At 42.5% G+C, this 19,315-nt stretch overlaps 2 protein-coding genes across 3 annotated transcripts in view; one reads left to right on the top strand and one right to left on the bottom strand.

The window, feature by feature from the left end:
- The window catches only part of slc5a10 (solute carrier family 5 member 10), a 146,271-nt gene that overhangs the window by 55,634 nt on the left and 71,322 nt on the right, over positions 1-19,315 (top strand). For both annotated transcript variants that reach the window (XM_068056510.1, XM_068056509.1), the window contains one exon: positions 1,410-1,545. In XM_068056510.1, the coding sequence (XP_067912611.1) occupies positions 1,410-1,545 (136 nt within the window). The remainder of the gene's footprint in view (positions 1-1,409; positions 1,546-19,315) is intronic.
- The window catches only part of LOC137383501 (protein FAM83G-like), a 52,402-nt gene that overhangs the window by 2,175 nt on the left and 30,912 nt on the right, over positions 1-19,315 (bottom strand). Inside the window, exons 3-4 of the mRNA XM_068056508.1 lie at positions 11,426-11,550; positions 7,544-9,005 (exon numbers count right to left, since the gene is read on the bottom strand). Of these exons, the coding sequence (XP_067912609.1) occupies positions 7,544-9,005; positions 11,426-11,550 (1,587 nt within the window). The remainder of the gene's footprint in view (positions 1-7,543; positions 9,006-11,425; positions 11,551-19,315) is intronic.

The raw sequence follows: 19,315 nt of genomic DNA, 5'->3' as shown, positions 1-19,315 counted from the left end.
TCTGGGCAGCAAGTTAAGATTTCTAATAAATTTCAAAGTTATTTTAATGATTCATACATTATCAAAGACAGACAAGGTCACGACACATCATGTGCAGTTGGGGTCCAATCATGTTGCAGCCGAGAAGGCGTTTTAATGGCGAGTTTGAAACCGTGGAAACCGTCCTGTTTTTGTAAAGGACACAAGTTCATTTTTATACATCCACTATTGGTCATAAGGAAAGTTGCCGCAATTTTCAGGTACGTTGAAACTGGGAACCATAAGTAGGTTAGAGTCTTTTCACAAATTAATTGGCTCCTTGTCATTAATTTCATAATTAAACAAGCCTGAACATTTATTTATAGCCTACAGGATGAAAGGAGGAAATCACTTTATAACACAGATGGAGCAAAGGATTTAAAATAATTTGATTATAATGGGAAGTTCCTTACAGGGGAAAATATTGATTTTTACTTATCGTGAAAGCATAGAATCATACAGCACAAAAGGAGGCCACTCGGCCCATCGTGCCTGTGCTGACCCTCTGAAAGAGCTATCCAAATTAGTTCCACTCCCTCCTGTTCTTTCCCCATAGCCCTGCTGCTAAAGCATAGATTCAGCTCCCTTTTGAAAGTTACTATTGAATCTGCTTCTGCCAGTCTATGAGGCAATGCATTCTACATCGTAGCAACTCACTGAGTAAAACCATTTCTCCTCATCTCCCTACCTTAAATCTGTGCCCTCTGGTTACTGACCCTCCTGGCGTGGAAACTGTTTATTGCCATCTAATCTATTTAAACCTATCATAATTTTGAACACCAAAATACAAGTAGCATTTTCTAAAAGCAGAGCAGTTGCTGCAGGGTGCAAAACCTTGACTGTTGTTTAACCATCTGCTTGGGCGGCATGTAGCACAGATTCACCAAAGTGATATTGGAGCCAAAAGGGTAAATTACAAGGACTGATTGCACAGACTAGGCTTGTATTCTATTGAGTATATAAGATTAAGAGCTGATCTAATTGAGGTGTTTATGGTGAAAAAACAATTTGATAGGGTAGGTATGGAGAAACTAATCCTTCTGGTGGAGAGTCCAGAACAAGGGGGCATAACCTTAAAATTGGAACTCGGCCATTCAGGGATGATGTCAAGAAGCATTTCTTCACACAAAGGGTTGTGAAAATCTGGAACTCTGTCCCTGCAAAAAGCTATTGAGGTTGTGGGTTCAATTGAAAATTTCAAAACTAAGATTGATAGATATTTGTTAGGTAAGGATATTGAGAATTACACAACAAAGATAGGTAGAGTTAGGATACAGGCAAGCCATGATCTAACTGAATGGCAGAACAGGCTCGATGGGCTGAATGGCCTCCTCCTGTTCCCATGTTCCTAGCTGTAAGTTAATTAATGGAAAATACTTTTGATTTTTCAGGTTATTGTGCAACGGTCGCTATCTGCGAAGAATCTGAGCCACGCAAAGGGCGGCTCTATACTGGCGAGCTATCTCAAAATGCTGCCTATGATTTTCATTATAATGCCTGGGATGATCAGCCGTGCCCTCTATCCAGGTAACAGAGTTCTAGCTATCATCTTTTGAGAGACTATTTTGCTTGGGCCTTTTCCAAATGAAGATATAATTATGGCTTCTTAAAGAAGCCTCCGTGCTTCTTGCTCTGTGCACGGACGCCACAGATCCCTGGCAGACAGTGCCGAATTCACAGAGACTCCAGATTACTAGAAGTCTCCACTGACAAGCCCAGTAAAAGTCTCTGGGGCAACTGTATGTGAAGTGAAGGATGAAAAACATTCCTTCACCATTCACTGCAAAACCCAGGCCAATGGATGCACAAGGCAATTGTATGGGACAGGCTAAATGGACCAGAGAGTCTTTTCCTGTCGACTATTGTTCAATAAAATATGCACAGACACAGATTGTTGTAACCTGTGAATCTTATGATGCCAGTCATACACCAGTGGTGTCTTCTTAGTCACTCGATGTAAGAATCATAAATGTCACCTTTACACTATTTTTATGCTGGTTACAACAGTACGGTATCTGTTAACATCCTCCCCAAGCTAATTGGCACATTTTATAAATGTCATAGGTGCAGGATCAGTTGCAAATACATTTGTATGATTCAGTGTCAAATGTCTTCCTGTGTAGCACCTTGGGGCACTTTAATATATTAAAGGCACTATATAAGTGATCTGTTAATTTCTCTGTTTTATAGGATTTTATTTCCATATTAACACAATAGATTGTAAATGTTTAGCAATGTAGGTGAGGATCTATAAATGGAAAATGACTGAAAACAATTATTATCTTCAGATCAGGAAATTCGTCCGGGTCGGTCTTTAAAGTAAGTTTGCAAGCTATGCTAGTATGGACTTGATGGGCCAAATGGCTTCCTCCTGAGCCGTTATGACTCAATGCCCACTAATGTTCAGAAAAATCAGATTAACGTTTTCAACTTCTTAACTTGTTGAAACATACTGTGACGTAAGGACTAGGGCAGTCTCCTGGCTGCCACAATGGTGATTCTATGACAATAGTCGGGAGCTTTCTTGTGTAGTTTCATTTTTTAGGAAAGTTGTTTTCAATTTGGAACAATCGACACTTACGGAAGATAATCTTAGTAGTACTTGCTCTTCCTAAAATCTGAATAACCAGAAACAGGCCATCTTAAGTAGTTTGAGGGCATGCCCATAAAAAGTGTGGCATCTTCAATTTCATAAATAAAGCTCAGATTTTGAAGTCAGATGAAAACAATTGAATTTTTCTTTTTTTCCCCCTCTATCACCAAAAAATGATTAAGCAAGATTTCCTGCTTACAGATGCTCCCAAGGTAAAGGCATAGTGAGAATGCACCACTCTTTAAAAGGACAGCAACCTTAAAAAGGACAAGGTGGCATTTGGCACTAACATAGCCGGCCTGTTTTTGGGCAGGGCTGCCGTGATACAGCCTCTGATTGGTGTCATACTGCCAACAAAAATTCGTTGGGGTGGTTCTGATATTCCTACAGTGGCAATATTACTGTTATTTGATCAGATAAATCCTTTATTTATTATTAAGCACGCCCAGGAAATTGGCACATTTTGCAGTAGCCAGCTGCTGGAGTCGGAACTAGACAACAGGTGGTTTGTGGTCATGATGGCAGATACAAATACCTTCTGTTTCCATTGAGCAACTTAAAAGTGATGAATTATAGTAAACACACAAGCATAAAGGAGGACGAACCTAGAAAAGGTATCTCGACTCACTGAACCCACCTGATATTTTGTCAACTAGCTGAATAACTTATTGCTCTCCATAGTGTTTACGGATAGTGTGAAAAAGAGGGGACAGAACAGAAATAAATACTTTTTGTTTTATTCGTTCTCGGGATGCAAGCGCATTGCAAGGCCAGCATTTATTGTCCACCTCTAATTGCCCTTGAGAAGGTGGTGGTGAGCCACCTTCTTGAACTGCTGCAGTCCATGAGATGTTGGTCCACCCACAGTGCTAATAGGGAGGGAGTTCTGGAATTTTGTCCCAGCGACAATGAAGGAACAGTGATATATTTCCAAATAAGGACAATGTGTTACTTGGAGGAGAACAGGTGGTGGTGCTCCAATACGTCTGCTGCCCTTGTCCTTCTAGGTGGAAGATGTCACAGGTTTGGAAGGAACATTGGAAATAAGAGCAGGAGCAGGAGAAGGTGCCTCGGTGAGTTGCTGCAGTGCATGTTGTAGATGGCAGACACTGCTGCAACTGTGCATCTGTGGTGGAGGGAGTGAATGTTGAAGATGGTAGATGGGGTGCAGGTCAAGGGGGCTGCTTTGTCTTGGATGGTGTCGAGCTTCTTGAGTGTTGTTGGAGCTGTACCCATCCAGGCAAGTGGAGAGGATTCCACTACACTCCTGACTTGTCCCTTGTAGATGGTGGACAGGCTTTGGGCAGTCAGGAGGAGAGTTACTCGCCGCAGGATTCCCAGTGTCTGACCTGCTCTTGTAACCACGGTATTTACATGGCTGGTTCAGTTAAGTGCCAACAGATTTTAAACAAGATTCCATCTCTAACTTATTCCTTCCTCAAAACTATGGAACTCCTTTGCTTCCCTCAATCTTCCCCTTCTGAAGTAATCTACAAGCTTTCAAAATCCCAACCTTGTCATTGCATATTGATTAATTTACCTCGCCTTCTCTCCTACACTGAGCTCGCTGGTGTATTGCACTATGGGACTTGGGGTCCCATCACCCGAATTTCTAAATAAAAGGAAAAGTGTCTATTTTAAATAAAAAGTTGTAAAGTGGCAAATTTAGTGTAGGGTGACCAGATTTTCTAAATTGAATCCAGGGTGGAGGGGGACACAGCCCAACACTCACCCACACTACCCAAGGCTGTGGGAACACGCTCTGACCCAGTTCTTGGGACATCCATGTGACCCAGCTCCAGCGCTGCTCACTGGTCTTGTTACCCAGCAGATTCCGTTACTTGGATATTTTGGCTCCGGGGACGTTTCTCTTCAAACGAATTTCACAGCAAAACTGTGCGCAATCTGGGAAATTCTTTTTGGCGGGGAGGGGTTGCAAGGTGGAGCATGCACACTGCAAGCACAAAGGGCGGTCTCTGCATTAATGAATGTCCCTTAGTAAGTCTACCCCTTCTACTAGTTGGAAACAGCAGATTGATAACACCTTCCATCAATCAGAACACGCCACATAGCCCAACCCCATTTGTTGACTGACCACAGGGCAGCTCGGGCTCACATGGCTCCCGATTCGAACCCACATGGCCATTAATAGGGCATTCATTCGGGGACAAGTTTTGTGAATTGGGGACTCTTATGGGGACATTTTTTTGTGCCTGAGGACACAGTTCCTCATCCAGGGATATATGGTCATCCTACTTCAGTGGCTTACTGACTGTACAAAAACAGCTAATTTTGCAAACAGCAAAATAGACAAACAACAAAACAAAAATAAGAGGATAAGAGGACCGACCAGTTAATTTGTTTTGTTGGGTTGTGCTGCTTGTTGCATGATTATAGGCCCGGTTACCAGGAGAATGCACTGCTCTTCTGCAAATAATACCACAGGATCTTTTACATTCATCTAAACAGGCAAGACAGACTTTTGGTTTTATTGGCCTGGATTTGGAAGTCAGCAATGAAGGGACAGTGCTAATCACTGACCTTGAAGAAAGCTTTAGTGGGCTCTATGGCACTGATTTCTCCTATTACGATGTCAATTTCATTATGGCACCATTTATCGGGGGGTTGCTGGCATTCAGGAACAGCGAATTCATCAGGCAGGCTGAGCAGCCAAGCAGATTGAAGAATTCTCAGATAGCAAACCAGGATGTAAAAAGCACTGATAATCATTCTCCTCTGAGATCTCATGCTCAGCCTAAAAAATCTCTTGCTTATCAAGTTATTTCTGGTAATTTTTAGGGATTTTTTCCCCCCTCAAGTAGCTGAGACATGACTATTTAAAAATTTTCAAATTAACAACATGCACGCACATGACACATGATGAGAAAAATCCAAAAAATGTCAAATGCATTGATGTGCAGTACAGAAAAAATGTGCATAGGAATTTTCAAAGAGGTGGTATTGCAACTGGATTCTTTGCTGCTAGCAAAAAGTACACAGTCTGGAGGCAATCCAAATCAAGTGTCCTTGAATTAGCCTAGCTTGATACGTATACATATTTTTTGTTGTTACATTCAAATATTTAATTCCATGAATAAAGATAGTGCAATATACACTCACAAGTAGAATAGGCACTTCCAATCGTAGATTATTACAGGGAGGGGAATTGGTGCCGAAACAATAGACTCCTCTGTTAAACATCCAGTGAAAAGATCCTGTTAGCAAATTGCACATCAGACTCAAGTCTGAGTTTAAAGTTTCTAAACTAAGGCCAGATTGTCCATCACTGCACATCTCCCAATTACTGCACTGAAGAAACTATCATTTTGCCTGCTTTTTAAATTGGTTGGGTGTGTGGGGTGGAAATTGAGAACCTGCTGATACATTCACCTGTATTATTAGATCTCTTTAAAGCATTTCAAAGTGATTCTAGTACTTATTTTTGCCTTTGCAACAATGGGTCTATGACATTCTGATTCCACCCCAAGTAGATAGTTCCTCGGAGAATGAGTGCTCTCTGCTATGCCCCACCTGCTACATACTGGATTCCATGTATTGTATGGGCAATTTTAACTTAACTCACTGGGCAGCAAACCAGCGGGATCAGGTGCAACACTATTTTTATCCCCACCCCCAACCTGTCCAATTTTACTCTCCGTTGAAGTCAACATTATGTGGGGTGTTAAACTGGCATTCCACCCGATCCCGTGGGTTTCCCACCTGGAGAATTAGATTAAAATTACCTGCTCTAACTCAAATAACATGGATCACTTTCTCATTCTGAAAATCTTGATCCCGTGACCTGGAATCCTCGCTGGAGGTGAAGCACAGTCCATGTGCCAACATATTAGATTACCGTGCAATATTGAAGCAAGTCAGGGATGGGTCAGTTTCCAATCTTTTTCAGCTTTAAAGTCTGTTTCACTGTTGTTTTGACTAAAGTATCATTTACAACGTGAATACTCATACCCTATTTCCAGGATTTTGCCAACCAGTTACTACTTGGGATCATACTGTTGAATATAGTGACATTAAATCCTTTAGCTACCTGGCTGAAAGAATGATCAACACGACAAGGCGTTGACACACTAACAATGGGACCAAGATCATTCGCACTGAACATCTTGGCCACTAATGACCAAACAAGCTAAAAACTTAAAACACATTACTGTGTTCGCTTTATCATCACGATAACATACATAAGTAGTTCTCTACAGAACAGGAACTGAATGTTGGAACCTAATGTGAATACAATATCGCATCACAGTAATAGGCCAGTCCCATGACAAACTGGTTAATTGCCTTTCAATTTGAGTTTTCTTCCTGCTCCCCCTCCAAGAAATATCCTTTAGAATATAAAATTTTAACTGTTTGCCCTCAGCCACACATTCATGTGAACAATATACTGTTGTGGGACGTAGAAATTTGGTCACATTTTTCCCAGTTTCTTCCCGCCTCCCCCCACCACAATGTTTTCTGGGTAATGTGCTAGGACCTCCTTGTGCTCTATAATAGTGCTACAGAACTTGTCCAACATTCTGCCTCAAAGAATTATTTTCAAATGTGTCCTGTGGAAATCGAGGAGAGCACTGTAGCCAAAGTTAGAGCTTGACCCTTAATTTGGTGCTCATACTCATTACTGTCCAATAGTCATTTCTACCCATTAGTCTGCTTAACCAGAATGCATTATAGGACGAGAAGCTAATTCACAATTCCTCTGGTGAAAAAATTCAATGGTACAAGACTGATTGCTCCAGATAGAAATAAGGTGAATTACCACTAGCTTTCCACAGTGAAAACTTTGAAAAATCACATTACTATCGAGGCATCACTAGTTGGTCCTTGCTGCATACATCATTACAGTTGATGAGGTATCTAATTGCAACATAAGCTAAAAGTATTGTAAAAAAAAAAATCAGGTCGGGATGTTACCTGGAATTTATTGTGATAATTTATCGCCAATGTAACCTTTAATTTATCAAGAGCCTTCTTTCTCAAGTCCGCTCTCTCCTGGAAGAAAGCATTCACATCTTTAGATCCTGTACTCTTGCCTTCTCTTACATCATTCACTGAGTAGGATCGTTGCTTATAATTATTCAAGGGACGCTCAAAGGTGCCTCGGCTGACAAAGTTGGTCACTTCTCTGACTGTAAGTTCATCATCAGCCTCATTTATTGCAAGCCGAGGTGCTGTTCTTCTGACTGTGCTATCAACATAGTCATAATCATAGAAGTCATCGGAATCAGAAGAAGCGATGGATGGTTCATGGAGAGAGCTGCAGTCTGTAAACCAGTCCAGAGTGTAATTTGTTGAAGGATTTGATGGACAGTCGTCTTCTAGACATATTAAGTCAACCTCCTCTGGAGGTGTCTCCTGATCAGGTTCTGCTTCATTGCTTTCCGTAACTACTTCTATTTCATCTGTAGCAAGAGTAAATACTTCCTTCTCTTTACTTTGCGCTTTCTCCAAGATATTAGTTGCTTGTTTGTCAACATGCAGTCTATAGACTGGTGCATTTAAACCCACCTGTAGTCTTTCTACAGACTCAGTGCTGTCGCTTAATGTTTCATTCACATAATTGTCTTTGTGTTGTGTGGAGGTTATTGCAGTAGTTTCTATCAGTTTTGGTTCCTGTTTTCCCACATTTGCATTTGGCTTCTGCTTAACCTTTGGGGTTTTAATTCTATTTGTGGTTGACAAATCCACTCCTGGTTTATTTTCTGTGCCCCTATTATTTCCGTTTGTTTGTGTGTGATTTTGAAATGGATCTTCCTTCACATTTAAAGCTTGTATCTGAATCAAGTCTGGGTTTTTACGAGTTGCCTGCTTTCGTTGAGCCATTTCTCGACTGGAGGAATCTGGTCCTACTCTGGCGAGCATGTCCACTGTATCATGTTGACAAAGCTTATGGTTTCGCTCCTTCATGTTCAAGAAACCATTCTGCTGATGACTTTCATTTTGAGGAACCTCCACGTAAGTGGGCAGATAAACAAACAGGTCTACTTTGGGCATGTTCAATAGAGCTGGATGAATTATAAGCCCTTCATCATAGGGCTCTGCCACTATTGCAGCTTTTTCTGCCTTATTTGGACCATTTGGCTGCTTCTTGCCATCGGAGGACGCAGAACCAGGGTTGGTGTCATTTACCCGCACAAGAGCATATTTGGGGTTTATGAGCTTCCTGGCAATGACAGCACTTTGCTCTGCCGTAAGGACGGGCATCTGCTGAACAGGTTTGGGTTCTGTTGTATCTGGAGCCAAGTTCAGTTTGTGCATGTCAACTGCTTTCGAAAAGTGCAACAATTCTCTGAATTCTTTATCAAATGTTTCTACTGCTTGACCAGAGAGCACGGTGATGATGTTACGGTCAAGTCTAGACGCAGTCCAGGTAAAACTAAAAGGAAAGAAAATAAGTGTGTATAAGTGCGTGTATGTAGATGTGCAGAAAAGCAATAACCCTTGGGCATACATCCTGCAAAAGTTTCATTTCTGGTTCTTGCTACTTAATCATTATACAAGTTGAAATCACCTGCCATTGATAAAGTGGTGCATGGACACGCACAGGCTTAACAACTCCGTGCAAACTGTTATTGAGGTAGGAATTCCTCTCGGGCATGGCAGACGACGGGCGACAGTGAATCAGCAGCCTCACTCCACCAAAGGCAATAGAAAAGAAAATCAGACGGGCCGTATAAAAGGGCGGCTGATTCATTATCGCTGGTTTTGCACTACCACCAGAGTCTAATGCCTGCCACTTGTGTTTTCATCCTTTGGGCCTGATGGTTGCCAAGAAGGTGAATCTAACATCAGTGGTAGAGAAATTATTGGAAAAAATTCTGAGATACAGGATTAATCTCCACTTGGAGAGGCAGGGATTAATCAGGGATAGTCAGCATGGCTTTGTCAGGGGGAGATCATGTCTAACAAATTTGATTGAATTTTTTGAGAAGGTGACTAGAGGTGTAGATGAGGGTAAAGCAGTTGATGCAGTCTACATGGATTTCATTAAGGTTTTTGATAAGGTCCCGCATGGGAGATTGGTTAAGAAAGTAAAGGCCCATGGGATCCAGGGTCATTTGGCAAATCGGATTCAAAATTGGCTTAGTGGAAGGAGGCAGAGGGTGATGGTAGAGGGTTGTTTTTACGAGTGGAAGCCTGTGACCAATGGGGTACCACAGGGATCGGTGCTGGGACCCTTACTGTTTGTAGTGTACATTAATGATTTAGACGTGAATGTAAGAGGTATGATCAGTAAGTTCGCAGTTGACACGAAAATTGATGGTGTCGTAAATAGTGAGGAGGATGGCCTTAGACTACAGGATGATATAGATGGGCTGGTAAGATGGGCGGAGCAGTGGCAAATGGAGTTTAATCCTGAGAAGTGTGAGGTGATGCACTTTGGGAGGTCTAACAAAGCAATGGATTATACAATGGATGGTAGGACCCTAGGGAGTACAGAGGGACCTTGGGGTGCTCGTCCATAGATCACTGAAGGCAGCAGCACAGGTAGATAAGGTGGTCAGGAAGGCTTACGGGATATTTGCCTTTATTAGTGAGGCATAGAATATAAGAGTAGGGGTGTTATGATGGAGCTGCATAAAACGCTGGTTAGGCCACAGTTGGAATACTGTGTACAGTTCTGGTCGCCACACTATAGGAAGGATGTGATTGCAATGGAGAGGGTGTAGAGGAGATTCACCAGGATGTTGCCTGGACTGGAGCATTTCAGTTATGAAGACCAACTAAATAGACTGGGGTTGTTTTCTTTGGAGTGGAGAAGGCTGAGGGGGGACCTGATATAGGTGTACAAAATTATGAGGGGCATTGATTGGATAGATAAGAAGAAACTTTTTCCATTAGCGGAGAGGTCAATAATTAGGGGGCACAGATTTAAGGTAAGGGGCAGGAGGTTTATAGGGGAGTTGAGGAGGAATTTTTTCACCCAGAGGGTGGTTGGAATCTGGAACACACTGCTTGAAGGGGTGGTAGAGGCAGGAACACTTACGACATTCAAGAAATATTTAGATGAGCACTTGAAACGCCATAACATACAAGGCTACGGGCCAAGTATGGGGAAATGGGATTAGTGAGGACTGGTGCTTGATGGTCGGCATAGGCTCGTTGGGCCGAAGGGCCTGTTTCTGTGCTGTAAAACTCTATGACTCTAATATTAATCCTCAAAGTTATTGTTGGTGATGCTGGCGGATAACTGCTCACTGGTGAGAATGTGGCACTTGCTGCCATATGAAATATTCTTAAGAGGTATTTCCACTTATGGGGAAATCCAAAACTAAGGGCCATAAACACAAGATAGCCATTAATAAATCCAATAAAGAATTCAGGAGAAACGCCTTTACTCAGAACATGGTTAGAATGTGGAACTCACTACTACATGGAGTGCTTGAGGCAAATAGCATAGAGGCATTTAAGGCGAAGCTGGAAAATTACATGAGGGAGAAAGGACTAATAGGTCATGGCAATAGGGTAAGATGAGGTAAGGCAGGAAAAGGGTCAAGTAGAGCGTAAACCCTCGCCTAGGCCTGCTTGGTTGAATAGCCTGTCTCTGTGCTGTAAATTCGATGTAATTCTTTACGACATTTCTCCCCATTACTTTTAAACATGGGTGTTTAATCTAAATAGATTAATACCTTTGATAAAAATTGACCTGAGCATTGTGGATCTAATGCCCATTATAGAAATAGCCAATTCTTATTTCCACTGAAGTCAAAGGAATGAAAATCCTAGGTTTCTCTAAGGAGGGTGGGCAAGCTGAAACTCTCCCCTTCTATCTCTCCTGTTTTTAAATCAGCTTACCTGTATGATCCACACGCTGCTCTGTCTCCATCGATCAGGAGAAACTTTTGCAACTGTCTTCCCACAATCGTTTTGCCTGAACGTGTATTGAATTCAGTGCCATTGATAGAGCAGACTCGTAGATTCTGCAGGAGGAACAAAATAGAAATTTTTATATATTTTACAAAGATTATTATCCTTTTAAAGAAGTGATAAACTGGAAGGTTTGATTTTGTAGTATAATATTTTAATTTCATTTTCTATCTGTAGCAGTTCAATGGACATAAATGCATGACTATGCAAAATGTCTGATCAATGCTCCAAAGGTTGATCGTACATGTTTACTGGTATTATTTACTGGCCTCTTTTCATGGTTTCAATGGTCAAAGTATGCTCTGTGTCGCTATTTGGCATTGCTTTAACTAAAGGGTACCAATACACGTGTCATTGGAACATCAAAGGGCATTTGGCATCTGAGGAAAGATTTGATCTGTTGTATATGGCTTTCTGAAAGCCCTGCCATAAACCATAATTTGGGCAGAATGCACAGAGGTGGCACATTTTACCTGATTACCACTGGAAAGTGGAGGGAGAGTTTGCTGAAGTTTCTCTGGCCTGTGATTTGTTGTTTTTCCTCTGGAAAGTAGATAGATCTGGTGACAAGGCAAATTGTACATAGTGCCAAATGCTCTTGTGTTTGGTTTAAGTTACATTCATGCCAGATTGACCAAACTACTTCCAAGTTTCAAAGTGTTCCTTATATTATCATCAGTCTATAGCTGAGACAGTTACACATAAACAAGTTGACTCAAATCCCTTTTAATCACAAAAGCCAACAACAACAGCCTGCATTTATAAAGTGCCTTTAACATAATAAAATGTCCCTTGGCGCTTCATAGCCACATTATCACAAAAATTTGACACCAAGCCACATAAGGAGATATTAGGTGATCAAAAGCTTGGCTTTAAAGAGCATCTGAAAGAAGGAAAGAGAGATAGAGAGGTGATGCGCTTTAGGGAGGATTTTGCAGAGCTTAGGGCATCTGAAGGAAAAGGCTGCCAATAGTGGAGCGAATAAAATCCGGGTGTGCAATAGGCCAGACACAGCATAAATTGACGCTGTTTCTTTACAACTGAAGAAATTATCTGCTGAGTAGATAGTGCTTAAAATGATAAATCGGTGGAGCAGAGTAGGCAAAAACCATTTACAGTGACTGAAGGATCCGGAGCACAAGAATGTAGACTAGAGATTAAATATGAGAGATTTAGGAAAGGGAGCAGGCGAAACCTTTCTACACAGGGGCTTGTACAGCTGTGAAATGCAGCACTGGAGTTAGTGATCGATGGAGACCCCGGGCTTTATTTTCAGTTTGAAGGCAGGCAAGAAAACTCTGGGCACGGATCAGCCATTGAAATCAAAGAAGTGGCAAATCAAGCAGTGTGCATAATGGGTGGCCAATCAGCAACTGTCTGCACCCAAACTGAAAATTAGCCCTCATGTCAACATTTGAGAATAGCTTTGATCAGAATGAAAAAGAAATAGGAAGTGAGTGGGCATGTGGAAGACACTGACTGATCCAGCCCGTTTCCGCATTATAAATTCGGTCATCCGATGTAATGCTTCGAAATGACATGAATTCTAAAGCATGAATAAACATCATGGCCGGGATTTTACAAAGCTCCCGACGTCGGGCTCCGTGGTGGGTGGGGCGGGGCTGGAAGATCATTCCAGTAGTGGCCCGCCACGGAGCCCGATCTTGTCGGCAGCCCCCCACTCCACCCACCCTGCCGCTTGGCGACAGGACCCGGATGAAAATATTCAAATTAGCAAGAATTCCTACGTTTAAATAAAATCGACTCCAATCTTACCACTGGGTTGCAATCATCTGAGCGGCGGCCAGGCACTCACGTGCCTTCACTTTCCCGTCTGGGGAAAGCAGGTGCCGCAGTGGTGGGAAGGTATGGTGGGTGGGGGGCGGGGGGGGAACATAAGACTTCTGGTGCGGGGGGTGGAAATGGGATCAAATTTCCATCATCAGTGTTGGGGATGGTGAGAAGGGGTGACCTGTGCACTTTGTTGAGTCTGGTGGTGGGGAGCTGGGGGGTGGGGGGAAGGGCAGGTGTGGAAGGTAAATGCTTTTGGGGGGCTGGGGGAGGGGGAGGAAAAGGGCAAATAATGAATTCTGTTATTGGTGGGTGGGAAAGGGGCAGCAGATTTTAATCAGTACAGTGGGAGCGTATAACCTTAAAAATGTTTCATTAGCTGGCAGGGCTTTAAACATGACGCCAGCGCCTGTGCACAGGCAGCTGACGCCATTGCTGCCAACGGAGAGCCCAACCCCTCCACGTGATTTGGGGGCAGGGGTGGGGGTTGGCCCGACTGGCATCTTATTGTGGGGCGCCGCAAGGAAGAGCGCAGCAGCATGGTGGCCACCATTTCTTTCGCCTGCCGCCAGGCCTGGGGGCAGATGTATAAAATCCAGTCCCATGTGTGAGAAAATAATTCCACTAATAGCCATGGACTGGTTTTGATAGCAGTCATCTTTGTGAGTGATGCACAAGCAGAAAGATATAAAACAATGAAAGATATAAAACAGAAAAATGGATGTAAATCTTCACTATTTAAAAGTTCTAATACAGTTCAAAAGTTTAATAAAACAATTACTGACCACAATTATTAAGCTATAATTGGCAATGTGTTGGGCCACATTTACAAAATGATCTTGAACATGCTTTCAGATAAATTCTGTTCATTACTTCCATAAATTCAGTCAGTCAGTACACATGTAAACTAAGGTAAGGTAATGTGGTAATGTTACTGGTTGAGTAATCCAGACAGCTGGACTAATAATCCAGACAGTGGTGCAGTGGTTAGCACTGCAGCCTCACAGCTCCAGGAATCTGGGTTCAATTCTGGGTACTGCCTGTACGGAGTTTGCAAGTTTTCCCTGTGACTGTGTGGGTTTTCGCCGGGTGCTCCGGTTTCCTTCCACAGCCAAAGACTTGTAGGATTTGATTTAGAGATACAGCACTGAAACAGGCCCTTCGGCCCACCGAGTCTGTGCCGACCATTAACCACCCATTTATACTAATCCGACACTAATGCCATATTCCTACCACATCCTCACTGTCCCTATATTGCCCTACCACCTACCTATACTAGGGGCAATTTATAATTGCCAATTTACCTATCAACCTGCAAGTCTTTTTGGCTGTGGGAGGAAACCCACGCAGACACAGGGAGAACTTGCAAACTCCACACAGGCAGTACCCAGAATTGAACCTGGGTCGCTGGAGCTGTGAGGCTGGTGTCCTGACCAGGTGATAGGTAAATTGCCCCTAGTGTAGGTAGGGAATATGGGATTGCTGTAGGGTTAGTATAAATGGGTGGTTGTTGGTCGGCACAGACTCGGTGGGCCGAAGGGCCTGTTTCAGTGCTGTATCTCTAAATAAAAATAAAATGTGAGTTCAAATCCTACCATGCCGGTCTATTAATTTGAATTCAGCTTAAAAAAATATCTGGAAACAAAAAGCTGGTATCAAGCAAGTGTGAAGCTGTTGTACAAACCCAATTGGCTCTTTAACGTTCTCCATGGAAGGAAACCTGCTGTCCTTATCCAGTCTGGTATGTGGTTGACTCTTAACTGCCCTTGAGGTGGTCTCGCAAGCCATTCAGTTACCACCACCTTTTCAGGGCAACTAGGGATGGGAAATAAATGCCAGCGACGCTCACATCCCAAGAATGAATTAGTGAAAACCATGCATCTGATGTTATATACAGCAGCATTTTTAATTAGTAAGATGATTATTCTTTCAGTAAATATAGTGTTCTGTTTGCCGAGAAGTTGGCATCTAGAGTAACACAATTACAACAATCCACAGGAGTGTAAAATCTGAAGTTGTCAGGGGTGCAACAATTTATATTCATGCATGTAATCATGAAACTATCATTGAGCTAAATAGTCTTTAATTGTAAGGTTAGTTATACATATTATGTGTCAGCCATGGCTCAGGGGTGTAGCACACTTGCCTCTGTATAAAAAGGTTGTGGATTCAAGTCTCACCCAGAGACACGGGTACAAAATCTAGGCTGATGCTCACAGTGCAGTATTGAGAGAGTGTTGCACTGTCGGAGATAATGTTTTTCAGATGAGATGTTGAACCGAAGCCCTGTTTGCCCTCTCAAGTGGGCATAAAATATCCCATGGCACTATTTTGAACAGCAGGAGAGGAGTGTTCTCCCTGGTGTCCTGACCAATATTTATCCCTCAATCAAATTGCTAAAAACAGGATTATCTGGTGATTATCAGTTTGTGGAAGCTTGCTGTGCACAATATGGCTGCTGCATTTTGTGCATTACAACAGTGACTATATTTCAAAAGTACTTAATTAGCTGTAAAGGACTTTGGATCATCCTGAGGTTTTGAAAGTGCAAGTAATTCTTTCTCTTTCATTATCTATTACTTTGCAGTCACCTGTACAGTCCAGGATTCTGCTGCTGACTTAGTGTTATTGTAGCAATAATACCATTCCCCCGCAGCAGTACCCAGAGACATGCAACCCATGCTGTGCATCTGTACATAATACGTGATTCTTCCCAGATAATGTACACTCGTCCCAAAATTCTTCTCTTTCTTTTCCTCCCGACTACAAGTTATTAGGAACAAAATAACATTCTGTGCAACAGATTTGTATTTAGCTACATATAAAAACCTAGCTTTAGAGTAATAACCTATTTCAATGCAAGGAGTATAGCAAATAAAGCAGATGAGCTGAGGGCACTGATAGATACGTGGCAGTATGATATCATAGCTATTACAGAAACATGGCTTAAGGAGGGACAGGAATGGCAGCTCAACGTTTCCGGTTACAGGGTTTTCAGATGTGATAGGGAGGGTGATAAGAAAGGAGGGGGAGTGGCAATTTTCATCAAGGAAACTATTACAGCTGTGAGAAGGGATGATATGTTGGAAAGTTCATCAAATGAGCCCAAATGGAGTGAGCTAAGGAACAAAAAAAGGGGCAATCGCACTGCTGGGAGTGTACTATAGACCCTCAAACAGTCAGAGGGAGATAGAAGAGCAGATATGTAGGCAAATCTCTGAAGTGCAAGAATAATAGGGCAGTAATAGTAAAGGATTTTAACAACCCCAATATTAACTAGGATAGTTTTAGTGTGAAAGGAATTGAGGGAGCAGAATTCTTGAGGTGCATTCAGGTGAACTTGTTTGGCCAGTATGTAGCAAGTCCAATAAGAGAGGGTGCAGTTGTAGACTTAGTGTTGGGAAATGAAGATGGGCAGGTGGAAGGAGTGGCAGTGGGAGAGCATTGTGGTGGTAGTGATCATAATTCAGTCAGTTTTAAAATAATTATGGAAAAAGGACAAGGATGAAACAGATGAGAGTTCTCAATTGGGGCAAGGCCAATTTTACTAAACTGAGGAGTGATTTATCGAAAGTGGACTGGAAACAGCTACTTGAAGGTAAATCAGTGTGATAGCAGTGGGAGGCATTCAAAGGGGAGATTCAGGGGATTCAGAGTAAACATAATCCCACAAAGAAAAAGGTTAAGACGGCCAAATCTGGAGCCCCAGGGTAAGATTAGGCAGAAAAGGAAAGCTTATGCCCGACACAGAGAACTCAATACTGCAGAAAGGAAATCAGGAAAGCAGAGAGGGCATGAAAGAATATTGGCAAGCAAAATTAAGGTGAACCCAAAGATGTTTTATCAATACATTAAGAGTAAGAGGATAACTAAAGAGAGAGTAGGGCCTGTAAAAGACCAAAAAAGGTAACTCATGTATAGAGGTCGAAGATGTTGGTATTGTTCTTAATGAATAATTTGCATCTGTCTTCACAAAAGACGGGGACAATGCAGATATTGTAGTTAAGGAAGAGGGGTGTGAAGTATTGGATGTGATAAACGTAGGGAAAGAGGAAGTATTAATAGGATTAGCATCCTTGAAAGTTGATAAATCACCAGGGCTGGATGAAATGCACCCCAGGCTGTTAAAAGAAGCAAGAGAGGAAATAGCAGAAGGTCTGACCATCATTTTCCAGTCCTCACTGGATACAGGTGTGATGCCAGAGGATTGGAGAACTGCTAACATTGTCCCTCTGTTTAAAAAGGGTGCAAGGGATAGACCGAATAATTACAGGCCAGTCAGTCTAAGCTGAGTAGTGGGCAAATTATTGGAATCTATTCTGAGAGACAAGATAAACTGTCACTTAGAAAGGCACAGGTTAATCAAGGATAGGCAACACGGATTTGTTAAGAGAAGATCTTATTTGACCAATTGATTGCATTTTTTGAAGACGTAACAAGGAAGATAGATGAGGGTAGTGCAGTTGATGTGGTCTACATGGATTTTAATAAGGCTTTTGACAAAGTCCCACATGGCAGACTGGTTAAACAAAATAAAATCCCCTGGGATTTCCAGGGAAATGCAGCAAGGTGGATGCAAAATTGGCTCAGTGGCAGGAAATAAAGGGTAATTGTTCACGGGTGTTTCCAGTGGTGTTCCGCAGGGCTCAGTACTGGGTCCCCTGCTTTTTGTGGTATATATTAACGACTTGGACATAAACATAGCAGGCATGATCAAGAAGTTTGCAGATGACAATGATTGGCCATGTGGTAGATAATGAGGAGGATAGCTGTAGGCTGCAGGAAGATACTGATAGTCTGGTCAAATGGGCAAAAAAGTGACAAATGGAATTCCACCCAGAGAAGTGTGAGATGATGCTTTTGGGGAGGTCAAACAAGGCAAAGGAATACACGATTAATGGGAAAATACTGAGAGGTGTAGAGGAAGTGAGGGACCTTGCAGTGAATGTCCACAGATTCCTGAAGGTAGCAGGACAGGTCGATAAGGTGGTTAAGAAGGCATATGGAATCCTTTCCTTTATTAGCCAAGATATAGAATAGAGGGAGGTTATGCTGGAACTGTATAACTCATCGGCTAGGCCACAACCTGAGTACTGTGTACAGTTCTGGTCACCTCATTACAGAAAGGATGTAATTGCACTAGAGAGGGTACAGAGGAGATTTACAAGGATGTTGCCAAGACTGGAAAAATGCAGCTATGAGGAAAGATTGGATAGGCTGGGGTTGTTCTCCTTGGAACAGAGAAAGCAGAGGGGAGATCTGATTGAAATGTCTAAAATTTTGAGGGGCCTGGATAGAGTGGAGGTGAAGGGCCTGTTCACCTTAGCAGAGGTCAGTGACAAGGGGTATAGATTTAAAGTGATTGGTAGAAAAATTAGAGGAGAGATGAGGAAATTTTTTTTCACCCAGATGGTGGTGGGGGTCTGGAACGCACTGCCTGAAAAGGGTAGTTGAGGCAGAAACCCTCAACTCATTCAAAAAAAAAAGAGTCTGGACATGCACCTTAAGTGCCGTAATCGGCAGGGCTACGGACCAAATGCTGAAAGGTGGGATTAGAATGGGTGGATCGTTTTTCGGCCGGCACAGACATGATGGGCCAAGTGGCCTCTTCCTGTGCCTTAATCTTTAAATGATTCTAACCTTCTAATCACAATATAAAACTGACATAGGTGAGATTGCAATGTTAGAAGATGTTAAAGTGATTGATGGTTGCTACTGTTTGGGCATGATTCTTGGAACAGTCAGATAAATTCAGCAATCCCACATTCTCAACAAGGAGCCTTGCTTGACAGGAGCACAGACCAGAGAATAGGCTCTGCAGAATGGAATGCTATCTCTATCCCATTGAGTGTGGGTGCCTGCTGAAAGTACTGCAAATCACCCTAATATTAAGTGTATTCGCTTATTTGCTGGTAATCAGGTCAGAGGCTAGGAATCCTGCGGCGAGTAACTCACCTCCTGACTCCCCAAACCCTGTCCACCATCTACAAGGCACAAGTCAGGAGTGTGATGGAATACTCTCCACTT

The sequence above is a fragment of the Heterodontus francisci genome, chromosome 24, assembly GCF_036365525.1.
Source record: "Heterodontus francisci isolate sHetFra1 chromosome 24, sHetFra1.hap1, whole genome shotgun sequence".
Lineage (NCBI taxonomy): Eukaryota > Metazoa > Chordata > Chondrichthyes > Heterodontiformes > Heterodontidae > Heterodontus > Heterodontus francisci.
This window is presented reverse-complemented; position numbering and strand designations above follow the sequence as displayed.